The sequence below is a fragment of the Scyliorhinus torazame genome, chromosome 18 (assembly GCF_047496885.1).
Source record: "Scyliorhinus torazame isolate Kashiwa2021f chromosome 18, sScyTor2.1, whole genome shotgun sequence".
Taxonomy (NCBI): domain Eukaryota; kingdom Metazoa; phylum Chordata; class Chondrichthyes; order Carcharhiniformes; family Scyliorhinidae; genus Scyliorhinus; species Scyliorhinus torazame.
Genome location: NC_092724.1, coordinates 76,645,402 through 76,669,045, shown reverse-complemented (window position 1 = coordinate 76,669,045; position 23,644 = coordinate 76,645,402). Strand labels below are relative to the sequence as shown.

Below are 23,644 nucleotides of genomic sequence, written 5' to 3'. Positions count from 1 at the left end.
TTGATGAACTTGTGACCTTAGTAGGGCAACATTTTAACCCAACCCCAGTTTAATACCGCTGAGAGGACCCCAGGAGAATCCCTTGCAGAGTTTCTATCCAGGCTACGTAGGATTGCGGAGTACTGTGACTATGGTGAGACATTGTCAGAAATGTTCCGCGACCGTTTGGTTTGCAGTACTGACAATACGGCCAGCCAGAGAAAGTTGTTAGCTAAGCCAACATTGACTTTTCAACAGGCCATTCAGATAGTATTGTCCCGAGAGAGCGCAGAACGAGGAGTGCAGGAGTTACAGGGAATGGAGGTGCACGTCTTGGGGCGCAACCCCTTCCGTCCAAATGCGTCTCCCTGCACCCCTGCCGTTCCTTGGGCGGGGCGGCGTCCGGATCGACACCAGTGGTCGCCGGATGTTCCTCCCCGAAGGGAGCCTTCTCCAGAACCGATGGATGAGGAGCCATGTCAGTGTCGGACTTGTGGGCACCGAACCCGTCGTGGACGCCGGTCCTGGGGGCCGTCGTTCCGACAGAAACTGGGGCAAGCCCAGGGGCCATACCTTCCATTTGGATGAACCTGCGGGGTCTACTCCCGAGGATGTGGAGACGGAGGACGACTGCCTGCAGCTGCATTGTGTGGCAGCTCCCCGTGTGGCCCCCATTAAGGTGACAGTATGGGTCAATGGTCACCCGCTTGAGATGGAGTTGGACACTGGCGCAGTGGTCTCCATGATCGCCCAGAGGACATTCGACCACATCAAGCAGGGTGTACAGACCCTTACATTAACCGATACTCAGGCCAGGTTGGCCACCTACACGGGGGAACCATTGGACATTGCTGGAACTACAATGACTCCTGTTGTTTATGGATGCCAGGAGGGGCGTTTCCCACTTATCGTGGTGCGCGGCCATGGGCCCAGCCTGTTGGGTCGGGACTGGTTGCACCATTTGCGGCTGCAGGGGCAGCACATCTTTCAAACAGGTTCTGGAGGGTTGACGGAGGTACGAGGACGGTACCCAGATGTATTCCAGCCCGGTTTGGGGAAGATAAAATGGGCCGTAGTCCGTATCCACGTCGAACCAGGAGCCACGTCGCACTATTTCCGGGCGCGCCCAGTGCCTTACGCCTTGCTCGAGAAGGTAGAAGGGGAGCTCACTCATTTGGAGTCCTTGGGTATTGCCAGATGCCACAGTTCGCTTGTGCGGCGACTATAAACTTACAGTGAATACGACTTCCCGGCTCGACCGATATCCAATGGCCCGCATAGAAGATGTCTACGCGAAGCTTGCAGGCGGACTCTCGTTCACGAAATTAGATATGAGTCACGCCTACCTACAGTTGGAGCTGGACCCCGCCTCCCGGCCATATGTAACTATTAATACGCACGGGGGCCTGTATGAATATACATGGTTGCCCTTTGAAGTATCCTCTGCCTGCGCTATCTTTCAACGCATCTTCAGAGGTTTACCGTGTGACGCTGTCTACTTGATTACAGGGACGTCGGAGCAGGAACATTTTGGAAAATTTGGAGGCTGTCCTTCGACGCTTCTCAGAGGCTGGAGTCCGTTTACGTCGCACAAAGTGCGTCTTTCAGGCGAAGGAAGTAGTCTACCTGGGTTATCGGGTGGACCGCGAAGGTTTGCACCCCGTCGCAGAGAAGGTGCTCGCAATTCAACAGGCCCCCGCCCCGACTGACACTTCGCATCTTTGTTCTTTTCTCGGCCTCATAAATTATTACGGGAAATTCCTCCCCAATCTGGCAACTACGCTGGCCCCGTTGCACCTTCTGCTAAAGAAGAATGACACCTGGGTTTGCAGTCAGCCGCAAGAAACAGCTTTCCGGCGGGTAAAACAACAATTGTCGTCGTCGGGGTTACTAACCCACTATGATCCTGGAAAGCCTTTGCTCATCACATGTGATGCATCCCCGTATGGTATTGGGGCCGTCCTGTCCCACAAGATGGAGAACGGGGCCGAGCGGCCGATAGCTTTTGCCTCCCGCACAGTGACTGCAGCGGAAAAGAAGTACACGCAGATCGAGAAAGAGGGCCTGGCGGTGGTCTTTGCGGTGAAATGCTTCCACCAGTATGTGTATGGCCGCCACTTCACTATCGTGACTGATCATCAGCCTCTGCTGGGACTTTTCTGAGAGGATAAGCCCATTGCTTCCACACGGATCCAGCACTGGGCTTTGTTGCTCGCTGCCTACGAGTATTCTCTGGAGCATAAACCAGGGTCTCAGATAGCGAATGCTGATGCACTGAGCCGATTGCCTTTATCGACCGGCCCCATGTCGACCCCCACGACAGGTGAGGTGGTTGCAACCCTAAATTTTATGGGCTCCTTGCCTGTCACGGCATCACAGACCCGGAGTGAACCCAGACGGAGCCAGTCCTGTCAAAGGTTTGGCACATAGTCCTGTATGGTGGGCAGCATAGACAGCTCCCAGGCGAGTTGCAGGCATTTTCCTCCAAGCTGTCAGAATTTAGCATGGGAGACGGTATCCTCTTGTGGGGGACGCGTGTGGTCGTCCCGGAAAAAGGACAGGACCTGATACTACAGGACTTGCACAATGGGCATCTAGGTGTGACCAAAATGAAAATGTTGGCCCGGAGTTATGTCTGGTGGCCAGGCCTCGACACCGACATTGAGAAGGTGGCCCAAAACTGCTCCATTTGCCAGGAGCATCAGAAGCTTCCGCCGGCCGCGCCCCTACATCACTGGGAATGGTTGGGGCGGCATTGGGCACGCTTGCATGCAGATTTCGCCGGCACTTTTCAAGGATCCATGTTCTTTCTGTTAATCAATGTCCAGTCTAAATGGCTAGAGGTGTATAAGATGGTAGGCACAACGTCCTGAGCAACGATCGAGAAGATGCGTTTGTCTTTCAGTACGCATGGCCTCACCGAGGTGCTGGTCACGGACAACGGCACTCCTTTCACAAGTGTGGAGTTTGCGAGGTTCAGGAATATAAACGGCATACGCCATATCCGCACCGCTCCATACCACCTGGCTTCCAATGGGTTGGCGGAGCGCGCAGTGCAGACATTCAAACAGGGCCTAAAGAAGCAGTCTTCCGGATCTATGGACACGAGACTGGCTCGTTTTTTGTTTTCATATAGGACCACCCCCCATGCGGTGACTGGGGTAGCTCCCACGGAACTCCTAATGGCCCGGAGACTTCACACCCGCCTTAGCATGATTTTCCTGGATATTGGCGCAAATGTACGCCGCACTCAAGAACGGCAGGGGCATTGGCCGATTCGGCAGTTTGCGCCTGGTGACGCGGTGTTGATTTGAAATTATGCTGGTGGTGCCCAGTGGGTACCTGGCGTTATCTTTCGATGAACGGGCCAAATCTCTTACCAGGTGCAAGCCCCAGGTCGTCTCCAGCACAAGCATGTAGACCACTTTCGGTCCAGAAGGCCGCCTCTTCCAAAGATTCCCTGCCCCAGAGTTCACTTCTACAGCCGCAGAGACCAGACACAGTGGAGGATGTTCCTCACGATCTTCTCTGGCGCCACACTCAAAGCCTGCACAGGTCGTTGCAGAACCACGTCGAAATAGGGACGCCGAAATGACAGAGGCAGCGAACGCCGACTCCGCGATGGAGACACAGGACGCCTAAGAAGGGGAGTCCTCAGTCCCACGGGCCGTGGATGTACAACCGTTACGCCGTTCATCACGGAAGCGCTGTTCTCCGTCTTGTTACATGCCGCCCGATCCAGCGCCTCGTGCAAATGATGTCCGGCCTGCGGCAAAACGAGTCCGACGCCCTCCTTCGTCAGGGTCTTCGGTGGATTCCTTGGACTTTGGGGGGGAGGGAAGTTATAACCTGCCTGCTTACCACTGGCTGGGGACTAATGGCAATCCCACAATCCTTGGGGAGTATGAGCCTCCCCAATGAGGGGGGCGGAGAAATCATTAGCAGGTCCCTGCATAAATAAAGCTGGCCAGTAAGGAACCAGCTCGAGAGGAGTGAGCAGCAAGGGAGTTACTGCTGCTGTTGTATATATATATATGTTATTGTAAGTAAAGTTTTATTTCTGTTCTACAAACTCGTGCTGGATTCTTCATGGCCCTCAAAAAAAAAAAAAGATGGAACAGGTTCAAGGAACTGAAAGGATTCCTCTTCCCACTGTCCACATTATGTTCTTGGTAATACTGTGTTACATGTTTTACTGGTTTCCAGTGAATTGTTCATCTCTAACTGGCTCTTTCTCTCCAGCAATAATGATGCCCCAGAACAGTGTGCCTCAGATGGCATCTATGCAACAATATCCAAGATCTCATTTCTCCCAACCTGAATGTCAGATTGACTCCTCCCAGCTAGCAGCTCAGCAGCAGACGTTCATCAACCAGCAGGCACTCCTCTTGGTGAGTGTACAGGTCTCACATAGACCATACCTACTGACAGTTATACAGTGTGAAATGTGTTAGATCTGATTTGTTATGTTGTAGGTGTAACATAAGCGGCTTCCTTGTGGTGCATTTGACAAAGGAAGGTTCAAACGTGGAGATAACTTCACGTTTATTAAACTATTTGCACTTCTATTACTCGGGTTCGATAATACTGCTAATCCTACTGTAGCTACCCAGACTGACTAACCAGCTGCTGCAATCCACGTGGTGGGTCGAATATTGAATCAACCCTGTGTCTGTACTCATTGACTGTCTCCACTGGAAAGAGGCAGATCATGTGTGTGGTGTCCTTTATATCTGGGTTGGTGTAATGCCCCCCTGTGATCGTATCACCTCCGTGTGCATCGTGAATGTCCATTGGTCGCGTCCTATCCAACTGATCTATTGGTTGAGTGTGTGATGTTTCTGGTGCTCCCTCTAGTGTCTAGTTGGCCTACATGTATTTACATTGATGCACATCACCACAAGATCCATGGATGAATGAATCAAGTGATGCATGAACTGTTATACAGACTGAGATCAATGTGCTGCAAATGTATTTGAAATACAAGCTACATTGTTTCCCTTTGGCCTTTGAGAGCAAAGGTAGTTCTAAGTGTTGCACTCAGCCAGTCAGATTTGTACAAGGTGAAGAACACAACATAAGAAAACATAAATCATACAGTCCTTGTTGATGCTCCTCCATTAATACTGTGGCTACAAGGGCAGGTCAGAGGCTAAGAATCCTATGGTGAGTTACTCGCGTCCTGACCCCCAAAGCCTGTCCACCATCTACAAGGCACAAGTCAGGAGTGTAATGGAATACTCTCCACTTGCCTGCATGAGTGCAGCTCCAACAACACTCAAGAAGCTCAACACCATCCAGGTCAAAGCAGCCCGCTTGATTGCTCCCCTTCCATAAACGTTCAAACTATCCACCACCGATGAACAGTAGCAGCCATGTACACCATCTACAAGATGCACTGCAGTAACTCACAAAGGTTCTTTTGACAGCACCTTCCAAACACACGACCATTACCATCTAGAAGGACATGATGTGGAGATGCCGGCGTGGACTGGGGTGAGCACAGTAAGAAGTCTTACAACACCAGGTTAAAGTCCAACAGGTTTGTTTTGAATCACTAACTTTTGGAGCACTGCCCCTTCCTCAGGTGAATGAAGAGGTAGGCTCCAGAAACACATATATAAACAAAGTCAAAGATGCAAGACGATACTTTGAATGCGAGTCTTTGCAGGTAATTACGTCTCTACAGGTCCACACGGAGCAACTGGAGAGAGGGATAATCACAGGTTAAAGAGGTGCGAATTGTCTCAAGCCAGGACAGTTGGGAGGATTTCGCAAGCCCAGGCCAGATAGTGGAGGGTGAATATAATGCGACATGAATCCAAGGTCCCAGTTGAGGCCGCACTCATGTGTGTGGAACTTGGCTATAAGTTTCTGGTCGGTGATTCTGCGTTGTCGCGCGTCCTGAAGGCCGCCTTGGAGAACGCTTACCCGGAGATCAGAGGCTGAATGCCCTTGACTGCTGAAGTGTTCCACGACTGGAAGGGAACATTCCTGCCTGCCGATTGTCGCGCGATGTCCGTTCATCCATTGTCGCAGCGTCTGCATGGTCTTGCCAATGTACCATGCTTCGGGACATCCTTTCCTGCAGCGTATGAGGTAGACAACGTTGGCCGAGTTGCACGAGTATGTACCGCGTACCTGGTGGGTGGTGTTCTCACGTCTAATGGTGGTACCTATGTCGATGGTCTGGCACGTCTTGCAGAGATTGCCATGGCAGGGTTGTGTGGTGTCGTGGTTGCTGTTCTGAAGGCTGGGTAGTTTGCTGCAAACAATGGTTTGTTTGAGGTTGCGCAGTTGTTTGAAGGCAAGTAGTGGGGGTGTGGGGATGACCTTGGCAAGATGTTCGTCTTCATCGATGACATGTTGAAGGCTGCGAAGAAGATGTCGTAGTTTCTCCGCTCCGGGGAAGAACTGGATGACGAAGGGTACTCTGTCAGTTGTGTCCCATGTTGTCTTCTGAGGAGGTCGGTGCGATCGTTTTGCTGTGGAACGTTGGAACTGTTGATCGATGAGTCGAGCACCATATCCCATTCGTACGAGGGCATCTTTCAGCGTCTGCAGATGTCTGTTACGCTCCTCCTCCTCTGAGCAGATCCTGTGTATATGGAGGCCTTGTCCATAGGAGATGACTTCTTTAATGTGTTTAGGGTGTCAGCTGGAGAAGTGAAGTTATCCGTGGGCTTGTGGTAAAGCGAAGTGCTGAGGTGATCATCCTTGATGGAGATGAGTGTGTCCAAGAATGCAACTGATTCTGGAGAGTATCCATGGTGAGTCTGACGGTGGGATGGAACTTATTGATGTCATCGTATAGTCATTTCAGTGATTCTTTGCCGTGGGTCCAAAGGAAAAAAATGTCATCAATGTATCTGGAGTATAACGTCAATTGAAGGTCCTGTGCATGAACATGTTGGCATATTGAGATGCAAATTTGGTCCCCATGGCTGTTCCGTGCGTCTGGATGAAGAACTTGTTGTCGAAGGTGAAGACGTTGTGATCCAGAATGAAGCGGATGAGTTACAGAATTACGTCTGGAGATTGGCAGTTGTCGGTGTTGAGTACTGAGGCTGTTGCAGCAATGCCGTCGTCATGGGGGATGCTGGTGTAGAGTGCCGAGACTTCCATTGTGACGAGGAATGTTCCTGGTTCAACTGTTCCATGGGTGCTGAGTTTTTGTAGGACGTCTGTCATATTGCGACAGAAGCTGCGACAGAAGTTCCTTGTACGATGGGTTTCAAGATGCCCTCGATGTAGCCAGAGAGGTTCTCACACAAGGTCCCATTGCCTGATACAATAGGACGGCCTGGTGTGTTGGCCTTGTGTATTTTCGGGAGGCAGTAGAGATCTCTAACACTGGGAGTACGTGGGGTGAGAGCTCTGTAGGTCTGGATCCAAGGTCTTGATCAGTCTATTGAGTTGGCGGGTGAACCCCTCAAAAGAGGAAGTCTCTGCTCAAAGCGAGTGGGAAAGGGACTTCAACCCTGGGTCAACAGATTATCAATCTTACCTTCTATTCATGGAGTTCTCTGGGCTCGATTCCTAATCTGTGCTGAGTTAGTTGCTGTCAGCCAGGACTAACATAGGGATGATCCAATTGGTGTATGTGCTTCTGACAAAGCGCAGGGGAAACCAGCCCAGAACCCTGTTCATGTGAATATGTACATATAAACTCAAATACGTAAAAGGCCATTGTCCTATCATGTTTGTGATGACTGGAAGTGTTAGCCATTAGTCCCCTTCAATTCTTTATCGAATTCCCTTTAGAAAGTTACTATTGAATCTGCATCCAATGCTCTTTCTTGCAGCACATTGGTGCTAATACCCTCATCATTGAATCATAGAATCTATGATGTGGAGATGCTGGTGTTGGACTGGGGTGAGCACAGTAAGAAGTCTTACAACACCAGGTTAAAGTCCAACAGGTTTGTTTCAAACACTAGCTTTCGGAGCGCTGCTCCTTCCTCAGGTGAATGAAGAGGTATGAATAGAATCTATGACAAGGAGACAGGCCCTTCGGCCCAAACTAGTCCATGCCAACCAAAACGCCCATCGAAGCTAACACCATTTTGCCTGCATTTGGTCCATAGCCCTCTAAACCTTTCCTATCCATGTGTCTGTCGAAATGCCTTTTAAATGTTGCCAATGTCCCTGCCTCAACCACTTCCTCCAGTAGCTCATTCCACATACACACCCTCTGCGTAAAAAGGTTGCTCCTCAGGTTCCCATTAATTCTTTCCCCTCTTAACTTAAACCTATGCCCTTTAGTTCTTGATTCCCCAACCAAGGGATAAAGACTGATCCCTCTCATGATCTTATACACATCGAAAAGATCAACCCTCAAGTCTCCAACGCTCCAAAGAAAAAAGTCCTAGCCTGTCCAATCATTCCCTATAACTCAATCCCTTGAGTCCTGGCAACATCCTTGTGAATCTCTTCTGCACTCTCTCCAGTTTAATAACATCTTTCCTATTGCAAGGTGACCAAATCTGACCACAATACACCAGGTGCGGCCTCACTAATGTCCTGTACAACTGCAACATAACTTCCCAACTTCAATACTCAATGCCCTGTCTGATGAAGGCCAGCATGTCAAAAGCCTCTTTCACTGCCCAGACTACCTGTGATTCCACCTTTAGAGAATCGTGCACCTGAACTCCAAGGTCCCTCTGTTCCACGATACTCCCGAAGGTTCTGTCATTCACCTTGAAAGTCCTACCTTTTTTTTTATAAATGTTTTTTATTGAATTTTTGAACAGCGTATATTTGCCGTTATGTACACAGGATATGATCTATAAATATATAAGTAGGCATCTGTTTGTGCCGGCCGTCGTCTGACCCCCGGATGGCGAATTTGATTTTCTCCATTTGGAGAGATTCCGAGAGGTCGGACAGCCAGTCTGCAGCTTTAGGTGATGCTGCTGACTGCCAGCCGAACAGGATTCTACGGCGTCTGCCCTCCTCCCCAGAAATAGATCTGTCTGGTCTGAAACCCCGAAGAACGCCACTTTCTGGCATGGCTCCACCGTCACCCCCACCATTTTGGACATTGCCTCGAAGAAGGCTGTCCAGTACTCCACAAGTCTGGGGCAAGACCAGAACATGTGGGCTTGGTTGACTGGGCCTCCTTGGCACCCTTCACATCTGTCCTCCACCTCCGGGAACATAGAACATAGAAAATACAGCACAGAACAGGCCCTTCGGCCCACGATGTTGCGCCGAACCTTTGTCCTAGATTAATCATAGATTATCATTGAATTTACAGTGCAGAAGGAGGCCATTTGGCCCATTGAGTCTGCACCGGCTCTTGGAAAGAGTACCCTACCCAAAGTCAACACCTCCACCCAACACTATAGGCAATTTTGGCCACTAAGGGCAATTTATCATGGCCAATCCACCTAACCTGCACATCTTTGGACTGTGGGAGGAAACCGGAGCACCCGGAGGAAACCCACGCAGACACGGGGAGGATGTGCAGACTCCGCACAGACCGTGACCCAAGCCGGAATCGAACCTGGGACCCTGGAACTGTGAAGCAATTGTGCTATCCACAATGCTACCGTGCTGCCCTGAAGAACAAATAAATCTACACTATATCATTTTACCGTAATCCATGTACCTATCCAATAGCTGCTTGAAGGTCCCTAATGTTTCCGACTCAAGTACTTCCACAGGCAGTGCATTCCATGCCCCCACTACTCTCTGGGTAAAGAACCTACCTCTGACATCCCCCCTATATCTTCCACCATTCACCTTAAATTTATGTCCCCTTGTAATGGTTTGTTCCACCCGGGGAAAAAGTCTCTGACTGTCGACTCTATCTATTCCCCTGATCATCTTATAAACCTCTATCAAGTCGCCCCTCATCCTTCTCCGTTCTAATGAGAAAAGGCCTAGCACCCTCAACCTTTCCTCGTAAGACCTACTCTCCATTCCAGGCAACATCCTGGTAAATCTCCTTTGCACATTTTCCAAAGCTTCCACATCCTTCCTAAAATGAGGCGACCAGAACTGTACACAGTACTCCAAATGTGGCCTTACCAAAGTTTTGTACACCTGCATCATCACCTCACGGCTCTTAAATTCAATCCCTCTGTTAATGAACGCTAGCACACCATAGGCCTTCTTCACAGCTCTATCCACTTGAGTGGCAACTTTCAAAGATGTATGAACATAGACCCCAAGATCTCTCTGCTCCTCCACATTGCCAAGAACTCTACCGTTAACCCTGTATTCCGCATTCATATTTGTCCTTCCAAAATGGACAACCTCACACTTTTCAGGGTTAAACTCCATCTGCCACTTCTCAGCCCAGCTCTGCATCCTATCTATGTCTCTTTGCAGCCGACAACAGCCCTCCTCACTATCCACAACTCCACCAATCTTCGTATCGTCTGCAAATTTACTGACCCACCCTTCAACTCCCTCATCCAAGTCATTAATGAAAATCACAAACAGCAGAGGACCCAGAACTGATCCCTGCGGTACGCCACTGGTAACTGGGATCCAGGCTGAATATTTGCCATCCACCACCACTCTCTGACTTCTATCGGTTAGCCAGTTCGTTATCCAACTGGCCAATTTTCCCACTATCCCATGCCTCCTTACTTTCTTCATAAGCCTACCAGGGGGAACCTTATCAAATGCCTTACTAAAATCCATGTACACTACATCCACTGCTTTACCTTCATCCACATGCTTGGTCACCTCCTCAAAGAATTCAATAAGACTTGTAAGGCAAGACCTACCCCTCACAATCCGTGCTGACTATCTCTAATCAAGCAGTGTCTTTCCAGATGCTCAGAAATCCTATCCTTCAGTACCCTTTCCATGACTTTGCCTACCACCGAAGTAAGACTAACTGGCCTGTAATTCCCAGGGTTATCCCTAGCCCCTTTTTTGAACAGGGGCACGACATTCACCACTCTCTAATCGCCTGGTACCACCCCTGTTGACAGTGAGGACGAAAAGATCATTGCCAACAGCTCTGCAATTTCATCTCTTGCTTCCCATAGAATCCTTGGATATATCCCATCAGGCCCGGGGGACTTGTCTATCCTCAAGTTTTTCAAAATGCCCCAACACATCTTCCTTCCTAACAAGTATTTCCTCGAGCTTACCAGTCTGTTTCACACTGTCCTCTCCAACAATATGGCCCCTCTCATTTGTAAATACAGAAGAAAAGTACTCATTCAAGACCTCTCCTATCTCTTCAGACTCAATACACAATCTCCCGCTACTGTCCTTGATCGGACCTACCCTTGTTCTAGTCATTCTCACATTTCTCACATATGTGTAAAAGGCCTTGGGGTTTTCCTTGATCCTACCTGCCAAAGATTGTTCATGCCCTCTCTTAGCTCTCCTAATCCCTTTCTTCAGTTCCCTCCTGGCTATCTTGTATCCCTCCAACGCCCTGTCTGAACTTTGTTTCCTCAGCCTTCCATAAGTCTCCTTTTTCCTCTTAACAAGACATTCACCCTCTCTTGTCAACCATGGTTCCCTCACTCGACCATCTCTTCCCTGCCTGACAGGGACATACATATCAAGGACACGTAGTACCTGTTCCTTGAACAAGTTCCACATTTCACTTGTGTCCTTCCCTGACAGCCTATGTTCCCAACTTATGCACTTCAATTCTTGTCTGACAACATCGTATTTACCCTTCCCCCAATTGTAAACCTTGCTCTGTTGCACGCACCTATCCCTCTCCATTACTAAAGTGAAAGTCACAGAATTGTGGTCACTATCTCCAAAATGCTCCCCCACTAACAAATCTATCATTTGCCCTGGTTCATTACCAAGTACTAAATCCAATATTGCCCCTCCTCTGGTTGGACAATCTACATACTGTGTTAGAAAAGCTTCCTGGACACACTGCACAAACACCACCCCATCCAAACCACTTGATCTAAAGAGTTTCCACTCAATGTTTGGGAAGTTAAAGTCACCCATGACTACTACCCTGTGACTTCTGCACCTTTCCAAAATCTGTTTCCCAATCTGTTCCTCCACATCGCTGCTACTATTGAGGGGCCTATAGAAAACTCCTAACAAGGTGACTGCTCCTTTCCTATTTCTGACTTCAACCCATACTACCTCAGTAGGCTGATACTCCTCGAACTGCCTTTCTGCAGCTGTTATACCATCTCTAATTAACAATGCCACCCCCCCCCCCCCCACCTCTTTTACCACCCTCCCTAATCTTATTGAAACATCTATAACCAGGGACCTCCAACAACCATTTCTGCCCCTCTTCTATCCAAGTTTCCGTGATGGCCACCACATCGTAGTCCCAAGTACCGATCCATGCCTTAAGTTCACCCACCTTATTCCTGATGCTTCTTGCGTTGAAGTATACACACTTCAACCCATCTCCGTGCCTGCAAGTACTCTCCTTTGTCAGTGTTCCCTTCCCCACTGCCTCATTACATGCTTTGGCATCCTGAATATCGGCTACCTTAGTTGCTGGACTACAAATCCGGTTCCCATTCCCCTGCCAAATTAGTTTAAACCGTCCCGAAGAGTACTAGAAAACCTCCCTCCCTGGATATTGGTGCCCCTCTGGTTCAGATGCAACCCGTCCTGCTTGTACAGGTCCCACCTTCCCCAGAATGCGCTCTAATTATCCAAATACCTGAAGCCCTCCCTCCTACACCATTCCTGCAGCCACGTGTTCAGCTACACTCTCTCCCTATCCCTAGCCTCGCTATCACGTGGCACCGGCAACAAACCAGAGATGACAACTCTGTCTGTCCTGGCTTTTAACTTCCAGCCTAACTCCCTAAACTCGTTTATTACCTCCACACCCCTTTTCCTACCTACGCCGTTGGTATCAATGTGCACCACGACTTCTGGCTGCTCAACCTCCCCCTTTAGGATCCTGAAGACACGATCTGAGACATCCCTGGCCCTGGCACCCGGGAGGCAACATACCTTCCGCGAGTCTCGCTCGCGACCACAGAATCTCCTACCTATTCCCCTAACCATTGAATCTCCTACTACTATTGCTTTTCTAATCTCCCCCCTTCCCTTCTGAGCCCCAGAGCCAGACTCCGTGCCAGAGACCTGGCCGCTAGGGCCTTCCCCCGATACGTTTGGGAGGGCTAGTCCTCCCTTGATTATGATTTTGTAAGACCTTCTTTGGGATCCTAGCATTCTTCTCCCCCCCCCCCCCCCCCCCCTCTCCCGTTAGTGCTGTCCCACCTTCTTGTGGGTGTACCGGGAAGATCTCGCTTTTGCCCATGTTGAGTTTGCAGCCCAAGAAGGCGCAAAACTCTTTCAGGAGCGCGATGATTCCGTCCATGCTGCTTTGTTGGTCCGAGATGTAGAGGAGCAGGTCATCTGCATAGAGTGAGACTCTGTGCTCTCTGCCGCCCCTTTGGATCCCCCTCCAGCTTTTTGCCGCTCTGAGCACAATTGCTAATGTCTCGATTGCTAGGACGAACAGCAGGGGGGACAGTGGGCATCCTTGCCTGATGCCCCTGTGCAGCTGGAAGTATCGGGAGTTGGTGTTGTTTGTCCGTACGCACGCCATGGGAGCGTTGTATCGGAGTTTTACCCAGGAGATGAATTCTGTTCCAAGCCTGAACCGCTCCAGTACCTCTATGAGGTATTTCCATTCTACTCTGTCGAAGGCCTTTTCTGCGTCTAGGGAGACGATCACCTCTGGTGTTCTCTCCCCGGAGGGGGTCATTATCACGTTCAGCTGGCGCCTGATGTTGAAGGTAAGCTGTCTTTGACAAAGCCCGTCTGGTCCTCTGCGACCACCTCTGGCTCGCAGTCTTCTAGCCTTTTGGCTGGAATCTTGGCCAGTATTTTGGCATCTGCGTTCAGCAGTGAGATGGGTCTGTATGACCCACATTCCGTTGGGTCTTTGTTCTTCTTAGGTATCAGCGAGATTGAGGCCTGTGCTAGCGTGGGTGGCAGTGTGCCCTTTGGCCAGCAGGTCTGTGAACATCTCCCGCAGGTGCGGGGCCAGTGCTGTCGCAAATTTTTTGTAGAAGTCCGCCGTGAATCCGTCTGGTCCCTGCGCCTTCCCGCCTGCATGGAGCGAATGCTGTCCATGGTCTCTCCCAGTGCTAGTTGTGCTTCCAGGCCCCATTTTCTGCCCTCCCCCACGACTGGTATGTCCAGTCCATCAAGGAACCGTTTCATCCCGGACTCCCCCATTGGGGGCTCTGAGGTGTACAGCCCTTGGTAGAAGGCCCTGAATGCTTTGTTGATCTTTTCTGGCTCTGTTTGTAATGCGCCTCTAGTATCCCTGATTTGTGCAATTTCTCTGGTGGCTGCCTGCTTTCTCAGTGTTTGTCTCCGTGTTCAAATAGGGTCCCACGTGCTTTGCAGAGTTGATGCACTGCTTTCCTGGTGGAGAGCAGATCAAAGTTCCTTTGTAACTCTTTCCGCTCCACCAGGAGCTCTACGGTATTTACGGTCTACCTCCAGTATGGAGTCGACCAGCTGCTGCCTTGCCGCCCTTTCCTCCCTATCTCTTTGTGCTTTGAAAGCGATGATTTCCCCTCTTAGTACGGCCTTTAGCGCTTCCCAGAACGTGGAGAGTGAGACCTCCCCATACTGACTGTTCTCCGTGTATTCTGCTACGGCCCGCGATATCTTTTCGTTGAAAGCCTTGTCAGCTAGTAGGGCAACGTCCAACCTCCATGTGGGGCATTGGGTCCTGCCTGTTTCCAGCCTCACGTCCATGTAGTGTGGAGCGTGGTCTGATATCACAATTGCGGAGTATTCCACTTTGTCTATCCCCGGAAGACCCGTTTTCCCCACCACACAAAAGTCAATTCTGGTGTATACGTTGTGTACTGGGGAGAAGAAGGAAAACTCCTTCTCCCCTGGGTGGGTGAACCTTCAGGGGACCACCGCTCCCATCTGCTCCATAAAGTGACCAAGTTCTCTTGCCATGTTTGAGGTTTTCTCCGTTTGATCTGTCAGTCGTTGGATCCTGTACACAGTTGAAGTCCACCCCCCCATGATTAGCCGGTGCGTCGCTATGTGAGGGATTTCTGCCATGGTCTTCTTGAAGCTCGGGTTGTCCCAGTTGGGTGCGTACACGTTAACTAGTACTAGTACCAGTGCCCCATCCAGGGTCCGGCAAACCATGATGTACCGTCCCCCTGGGTCCGTCACCGTCTTTGTCGCCCTAAACATCGTCCATTTGCTGATCAGTATTGCCACCCCCCTGGCCCTCGACCCGTAACAGGAATGGTAGGTCTGTCCCACCCAGCCCTTCCCTACCCGCAATCGGTCCTGCTCTCGTAGGTGCGTCTCTTCAAGAAAGATTATATCTGCCTTCACGTTTCTTAGGTGGTTGAGGACTCTGGATCTTTTCACTGGGCCATTGAGTCCCCTTACGTTCCAGGTGACTATCCTGGTGGAGGGCCTCTGTCCCCTTGCTCCTGTGGGATTACCAAATTCACCTGGTGGACGCGCCCCTGCCCTCCGGGGTTCCCCCTTGTTAGGGGGCCGTCCAGGATGGCCTCTGTCACTGCTCTCTCCATGCGGTCGCGCCCCTGCGCTCCGAGGTTTCCCTCCGTCCAGGGACTTCCATGCCCTCTCCTAGCTCTCCTAAGCCCTTTTTTTTTTTTTAGCTCATTCCTTGCTCCCTTGTAACCCTCAAGCGACCCAACTGAACCTTGTTTTCTCATCCTGACATATGCATCCTTTTTCCTCTTGACAAGACATTCAACCTCTTTTGTGAACCATGGTTCCCTAACACGGCCATTTCCTCCCTGCCTGACTGGGGCATACCTATCAAGGACACGCAGTATTTGTTCCTTGAACAAGCTCCACTTTTCATTTGTGCCTTTCCCTGACAGTTTCTGTTCCCATCTTATGCCCCCTAATTCTTGCCTAATCGCATCATAATTACCCCTCCCCCAATTATAAACCTTGCCCTGTCGTATGGCCCTATCCCTTTCCATTGCAATAGTGAAAGACACCGAACTGTGGTCACTATCTCCAAAGTGCTCTCCCACAAACAAATCTAACACTTGGCCCGGTTCATTACCCAGTACCAAATCCAATGTGGCCCCACCTCTTGTCGGCCTATCCACATTGTGTCAGGAAACTCTTCTGCACACACTACACAAAAACTGCCCCATCCGAACTGTTTGACCTATAGAGGTTCCAATCAATATTTGGAAAGTTAAAGTCACCCATGACAACTACCCTGAGACCTCCACACCTATCCATAATCTGGTTTGCAATTTCTTCCTCCACATCTCTATTACTATTTGGGGGCCTATAGAAAACTCCTAACAACATGACCGCTCCTTTCCTATTTCTAACTTCAGCCCATATTACCTCAGTAGGCAGATCCCCCTCAAACTGTCTTTCTGCAGCCTTTAAACTATCCTTGATTAACAATGCTACTCCTCCACCTCTTTTACCACCTTCCCTACTCATACTGAAACATCTATACCCCGGAACTTGTCTTTCTTGTCTTTCTCCACGGTAAACACAGAAGAGAAATATTCATTGGGAACCTCACCCATCTCCTGCGGTTCCATACACATGTGTCCACTTTGGTCCTTGAGAGGTCCTATTGTCTCTCTAGTTATTCTTTTTCCTTTAATACACTTAAAGAATCCCTTTGGATTCACCTTAATCCTCTCAGCCAAAGCTACCCCCTTTTATCCTCCTAATTTCCTTCTTGACCTTTATGCCCTCCTAATTTCCTTCTTGGTGCATCCTTTATCACATCAGCTTATCCCTTCACAGCCTCTCATGTCCCATTCTTCATAAGTTGCACCTCATGAGACTCAGTTGCCTAAATCCTATCCAGTGCTGTCCCACTTTCCTATTCCCTTGCTTCTTACCAGTCTTTGCAGGTTCCCCAGTCTGTAGGGAAAGATCTTTATTTATAACTCATTCCATGGCCTCATCCCTCCCTCCCTCCCTCATTGATAACCCCCTTCAGCCCTATGTTCCTGCACTTTCCCTCTGTTCCTGAAAGTCAGGTTACTGTAATATCCTTTGCAGGACCTATGGGGTGGGAATGCTTGTCTTCTCTGTGCTCCTTGTGGAGTCTGAGCTAACCCACTAGGGGTGGGGTATCGCAATTACCCAATGTATAAAAGGTTGGCCAATAAGGCACCAACCAGAGAGCGAAGAACCCGGTAGGGATCTACCTGGTAGTGTATATATATCGTTTGTGTAAATTAAACTTTGTTCATATTTTACTCGGTGTGGACTTCCCTTGTCCTTATTAAACTTTCCTTTGCATCTCCCTCCACTCCTCCATTGGCAGCAGAATCTCCTCTCTAAAACTCTTCCCAAAAGGCTCTACATCACCTTCCGTCTTCCTACTTCCTTTCTCCAAAAGCCTCCTTCAATTCCGCTTTGACTTCACCTTCAGTCACCACCTCTAATTCTTCCCTCACAGCTCCTCAGTGTCCAACTTCATTTTGATTATTTACCTTCATGACGGACTTTAGGATGTTGTGTTTACATTAACGTTACTTTGTCAGAGCAAATATTTCATGTGAAGTGTTGAGATGGGTTCCGGCACATGTCTGACATCAGGCTGAACATAAATCTCCTGTTAGCAATCAGATATTATCCAGCTCTGTATGATTAAATACAAGTCAAGGTCAATTTTCTGATTGGCACCCCTGCAGTGGAGCCATTTACCCATCAATGCCTAGTGTTGAGCAACATCGATCTGACATAAAATATTTTCTTTCCTCAGGCCCAGCAAATGACTATTCAAGCCATGACAATAAGTCAGCAACAACAGCAGGAGCAACAGAAGAAGAGACAGCAGGAGCCCCAGCCTGTCTCTATTCCCTCGAAGGCCACAACCCCACCCAAATTTAGCACTAAACCCATTCTGCCTGCTCCATCCCAACAACCAAATAAGGCCAGTGTGAAGAAGGAGCTTCTTGTTAATAAAGAAGTCCCCAAAAGAAAAGAAGCTCCGCCTCAGGAAATGGTACTTATTTTTATCATGTTATTCTTCCCACCCCATTGTGTCAGGTAGCAGGACAGTCAGGACTGAACCTCAGCATCACTTGTTCTTTTGCGCAAGGGTTAAGTTGAAAAGACTGGATTTGGACCTGACCTATTCCATGAACTTGAGAAGCAGGTCAGCTGGGGTAAATATTTTCCTCCATTCGCCGAGGGGGTAGGAGAGTCAATTTTCCTACTTTCTGTCAAGTAGGTTTAGGTGTTAGTGCGCTATATTCATGTATTACTGAGATGTGCCATGCTATTGATGTATTTGTGTGTATGACAATTAGGGTAACAGTGAAGTAAAGCATCATTTTAACAAATAATAGATAGGATCTCATGAGAATGAATTGATTCTTCAGTGACCTTTGTTGATTGAAGTGTTAGGAGAGAATACATTTATGAAAGAGAATGTCAGCCATTTAAGCATATTCAATGGTAGCGCTCTCACCTTTAGAAGATCAAGGTTCAACTCCACCTGCCTCCCCCTCCACTCCAGAGACTTGAGGACACGTGTTGACATTTGAACGTAGTAGTGAGGAAGTGCTTCACTGTCTGTCAGAGAGATATGAAAGATCCTGTGACACCATTTCAACGAGGTTGTTTCCTGTTGTCCTGGTCAATAATTATCCCTCCTCTCACATCGCCAAAACAGATTAACTGCATTATCAGATTGCAGTTTGTGGGATCTTGCTGTGTCCAAGTTGGCAGCTGTTCCCTACATCCTGGCAGCAGCTGTACTTCAAAAGATTTAATTAAGTTCTTTCTTTCTGAAGCAGCTCCAAGACAGAAAACCTGTCTTGAAAGAGTTAAATGTATCACCTTTGAGACACATAATCAGAATCACAGATTAATACAGCACAGAAGAGGCCCTTCAGCCCATCAAGTCTACATTGACACATGGAAAACACCTCACCTGATTCCTAATCCCTTTTGCCAGCGCTTGGCCCAAAGCCTTGAATGTTAAGACGTGCCAAGTGTTCAACCAGGTAATTTTTTAAAGATGTGAGGCAACCCACCTCTACCACCCTCCCAGGCAGTGCATTCCAGACCGTCACCACCCCTTTTTCTCAAATCCCCCCTAAACTTCCTTCCCCTGACCTTGAACTTGTGTCCCCTCGTAAATGACACTTCAACTAAGGGGAACAGCTGCTCCCTATCCACGCTGAGATTGCTGTCCATGCTCCTCATAATCTTGTACACCTCGATCAGGTCACCCCTCAATCTTCTCTGCTCCTGCGAAAACTACCCAAGCCTATCCAACCTCTCTTCATAACTTAAATGTTCCATCCCAGGTAACATCCTGGTGAATTGCATCTGCACCCTCTCCAGTGCAATCACATCCTTCACATAGCCATCTATGTCATTTACATAAATGGAAGCAACAGGGGACCCAGCACAGATCCCTGTAGCACACAGCTCCATTTTCTTCATAGAATCATAGAAGTTTACAGCATGAAAACAGGCCCTTCGGCCCAACCAGTCCATGCCGCCCAGTTTTTACCATTAAGCTAGTCCCAGTTGCCCGCACTTGGCCCATAACCCTCTATACCCATCTTGCCCATGTAACTATCTAAATGTTTTTTAAAAGACACAATTGTACCCGCCTCTACTACTACCTCTGGCAGCCCATTCCAGACACTCACTACCCTCTGAGTGAAGAAATTGCCCCTCTGGGCCCTTCTGAATCTCTCCCCTCTCACCTTAAACCTATGCCCTCTAGTTTTAGACTCCCCTACCTTTGGGAAAAGATGTTGACTATCTACCTTATCTATGCCCCTCATTATTTTATAGACCTCTATAAGATCACCCCTAAGCCTCCTACGCTCCAGGGAAAAAAGTCCCAGTCTATCCAGCCTCTCCTTATAACTCAAACCATCAAGTCCCGGCAACATCCTAGTAAATCTTTTCTGCACTCTTTCTAGTTTAATAATATCCTTTCTATAATAGGGTGACCAGAACTGCACACAGTATTCCAAGTGTGGCCGTACCAATGTCTTGTACAACTTCAACAAGACGTCCCAACTCCTATATTCAATGTTCTGACCAATGAAACCAAGCATGCCGAATGCCTTCTTCACCACTCTGTCCACCTGCGACTCCACCTTCAAGGAGCTATGAACCTGTACTCCTAGATCTCTTTGTTCTATAACTCTCCCCAACGCCATACCATTAACTGAGTAGGTCCTGGCCTGATTTGATCTGCCAAAATGCATCACCTCACATTTATCTAAATTAAACTCCATCTGCCATTCGTCGGCCCACTGGCCTAATTGATCAAGATCCCGTTGCAATCCTAGATAACCTTCTTCACTATCCACTGTGCCACCAATCTTGGTGTCATCTGCAAACTTACTAACCATGCCTCCTAAATTCTCATCCAAATCATTAATATAAATCACAAATAACAGTGGACCCAGCACCGATCCCTGAGGCACACCACTGGTCACAGGCCTCCAGTTTGAAAAACAACCCTCTACAACCACCCTCTGCCTTCTGTCGTCCAGCCAATTTTGAATCCAATTGGCAACCTCACCCTGGATCCCGTGAGCTTTAACCTTCTGCAACAACCTACCATGCGGTACCTTGTCAAAGGCTTTGCTAAAGTCCATGTAGACAACGTCTACTGCACTGCCCTCATCTACCTTCTTGGTCACTCCCTCAAAAAACTCAATCAAATTTGTGAGACATGATTTTCCACCCACAAAGCCATGCTGACTGCCCCGAATCAGTCCTTGCCTCTCTAAATGCTTGTAGATCCTGTCTCTCAGAATACCTTCTAGCAACTTACCTACTACAGACGTTAGGCTCACCGGTCTGTAGTTCCCAGGCTTTTCCCTGCTGCCCTTCTTAAACAAGGGCACAACATTCGCCACTCTCCAATCTTCAGGCACCTCACCTGTGGCTGCCGATGATTCAAATATCTCGGCCAAGGGACCCGCAATTTCCTTCCTAGCCTCCCACAACATCCTGGGATACATTTCATCAGGTCCCGGGGATTTATCTACCTTGATGCGCTTTAAGACTTCCAGCACCTCCTCCTCTGTAATATGCACACTTCTCAAGACATCACTATTTGTTTCCCTTAGTTTCCTAACATCCATGCCTTTCTCCACCGTGAATACCGATGAGAAATATTCATTCAGGATCTCACCCAACTCTTGTGGCTCTGCACATAGATGCCCTTGTTGATCCTTAAGAGGCCCTACTCTGTCCCTAGTTACTCTTTTCCCCTTTATGTATCTGTAGAATCTCTTTGGATTCTCCCTTGCATTATTTGCCAAAGCAATTTCATGTCCCCTTTTTGCCCTCCTGATTTCCCTCTTAACTCTATTTCGACAATCTCTATACTCTTCAAGGGACCTACTTGATCCCAGTTGCTTATGTACGTCATATGCCTCCTTCTTCTTTTTGACCAGAGTCTCAATATCTCGAATCATCCAGGGTTCCCTACTTCTACCAGCCTTGCCCTTCACTCTAAAGGGAATGTGCTTACCCTGCACCCTGGTTAACACATTTTTAAAAGCCTCCCATTTACCAGCCGTCCCTTTGTCTGCCAATAGTTCTTGTTTGTCTCTCTGGATTCAGATTGTCAGAAGAATGGTAATTTCTAACATCTCTCTGTAGGATGTCCCGGCTGTGAACAATGATATCGCTGAGGAGTCGATCTTGGATCAAGTTGAATCTTTTCAGCAGAAACGGAATTTCTTTCAGAAGTTGGGTAAGAATTAGAAACACAAGAAGGCCATTCAGCCCATCAAGCATGTTCTACGATTGTTAAATGATGGCTGACCCAGATCTGAACTCCTTTAATCCAGTTTGATTCCATAATCCTTAATGCCTTTGTCCAACAAAAATACCTTTACTCAACAAAAACCTAACAATCTCAGTTTTGAGATTTTCAGTTGACTTCAATGGGGAAAGAGAGTTTTGGATTTTCACCACCCTTGTGCAAAGAAGTGCTTACTGAAATCACACCTCTCGTTCTGGACTCCCCCAACCAGATGAATAATTTCTCTCTAACTTGCCAATAAACTCCTTCAATCATCTTAAACATCTCAATTTGCTCAGTCCTCATTCCTCCACTCAAGTCGATGTGAGCCCAGTCTATACAAGCTGACTTCATAATTTAAGGATTTTACAATCACAGCAAAGTGCAGAAGGAGGCCATCTGACCCATCATGTTTGCACTGGGTCTCAGAATGAGCAATTCAAGTTGTTCCATTCCGCCTCCTCCCCGTAAGCCTGTACATTCTTCCTTTTTCGATAGCAGTCTAATTCCCTGGCAGTGCATTCCAGACTACAACTGCTCACTGCGTGAATAAGTATTTCCTCATGTCATTATTGCATCTCTTACCAATTACTTTAAATCTGCTCATTCTTTTTAAAAAAAAGTTAGAGTACCCAATTATTTTTTCCAATTAAGGGGCAATTTAGCATGGTCAATCCACCTAACCTGCACATCTTTTGGGTTGTGGGGGCGAAACCCACGTAGACACGGGGAGAATATGCAAACTCCACACAGACAGTGACCCACGGCCGGGATTCAAACCTGGGTCCTCAGCGCCATAGGCAACCATGCTAACCACTGTGCCACCGTGCTGCCCTTGCCCTCTCATTCTTGATCTTTTCATAAGAGTGAACAGTTTCTCTCCGTCTACTCTGTCCAGACTCCTAACGATTCTGGACATCTAAATCAAATCTCCTCTCAAACCTCACCACCAGGAAAAAGAGTCCAACTTCTCCAATTTCTCTTCATAACTGAATCTCCAATCCCTGGAACCATTCTCATGAATATTTTCTGCACTCTCTCTAATGCTTTCACATCCTTCCTATAGTGCGGCACCCAGAACTGGGTGCATTACTCCAGCTGAAGCCAAACTATGGCTCCAGCTGGGCCTTGTTTATATTTAAAACCTTGATTTGTGCCTCGCATTCTCCAACATCCAATCATATTATAATCACTGTTAACTATATGTTCCCTAATTTAGATTGTAGACGAATTCTGACACAGCATCCATCACTAAATCTAGTATGACTTGTCCTCCTGATAGTTCAAGAACATATTAGGCTGGGTCTGCTTATTACTGTTAACCTTGAATCAGCAAAAAATAAATTGCAAGCTAATCGGGCTCCATGGGCGGCATTCTCTGATCCTGAGGCTAAGTGCTGACGCCTTCGGAAACGCCGTCGCGTTTTACGACGGCATCAACAGGCCCCCAGGATCAGTGATCCTGAGGCCTACAGGAGGCCAGCACGGCACTGGAGCGACCCACACCCCTCCAGCTGCCAATACAGGCATCAAATGGGCGCCGCGGGTCTGCGCACGCGTGCTGCGACCGGCGCGAATGCACGTATGCGCGGTCGCGTCCTTCTCCGCGCCGGCCCCGGCGCTACATGGTGTAGGGCTACAGGGGCCGGCGCGGAGCAAAAGAGGCCCCCAGCCCGAGAGGCCGGCCCGCCGATCGGTAGGCCCCGATCGCGGGTCAGGTCACGGTGGAGGCCCCCTCAGGGTTAGACGCCCCCATCCCACCCTCTCCACCAGGCCACCCCCCCGCAGGATGGATACCGAGGTCCCGCCGGGTAAGACCAGATGTGAACGGCGCCGGCGGGACGCGGGCATTTTTGCGCGGCCACTCGGCCCATCCCGGGCGGAGAATCGCCGTTGGGGGCCGCGTTGAGCGGCCCGCAACCGGCGCCACGCTGA

General features: G+C 48.8%; 1 protein-coding gene across 1 annotated transcript in view; it reads left to right on the top strand.

Annotated features, from left to right (window-relative positions):
* Positions 1-21,669, top strand: part of myo15b (myosin XVB) — a 462,078-nt gene extending 440,409 nt beyond the window's left edge. The window contains exons 24-26 of the mRNA XM_072481964.1: positions 4,222-4,370; positions 17,678-17,920; positions 21,565-21,669. Coding sequence (XP_072338065.1) covers positions 4,222-4,370; positions 17,678-17,920; positions 21,565-21,669 — 497 coding nt within the window. The remainder of the gene's footprint in view (positions 1-4,221; positions 4,371-17,677; positions 17,921-21,564) is intronic.
* The last annotated feature ends 1,975 nt before the right edge of the window (positions 21,670-23,644 follow it).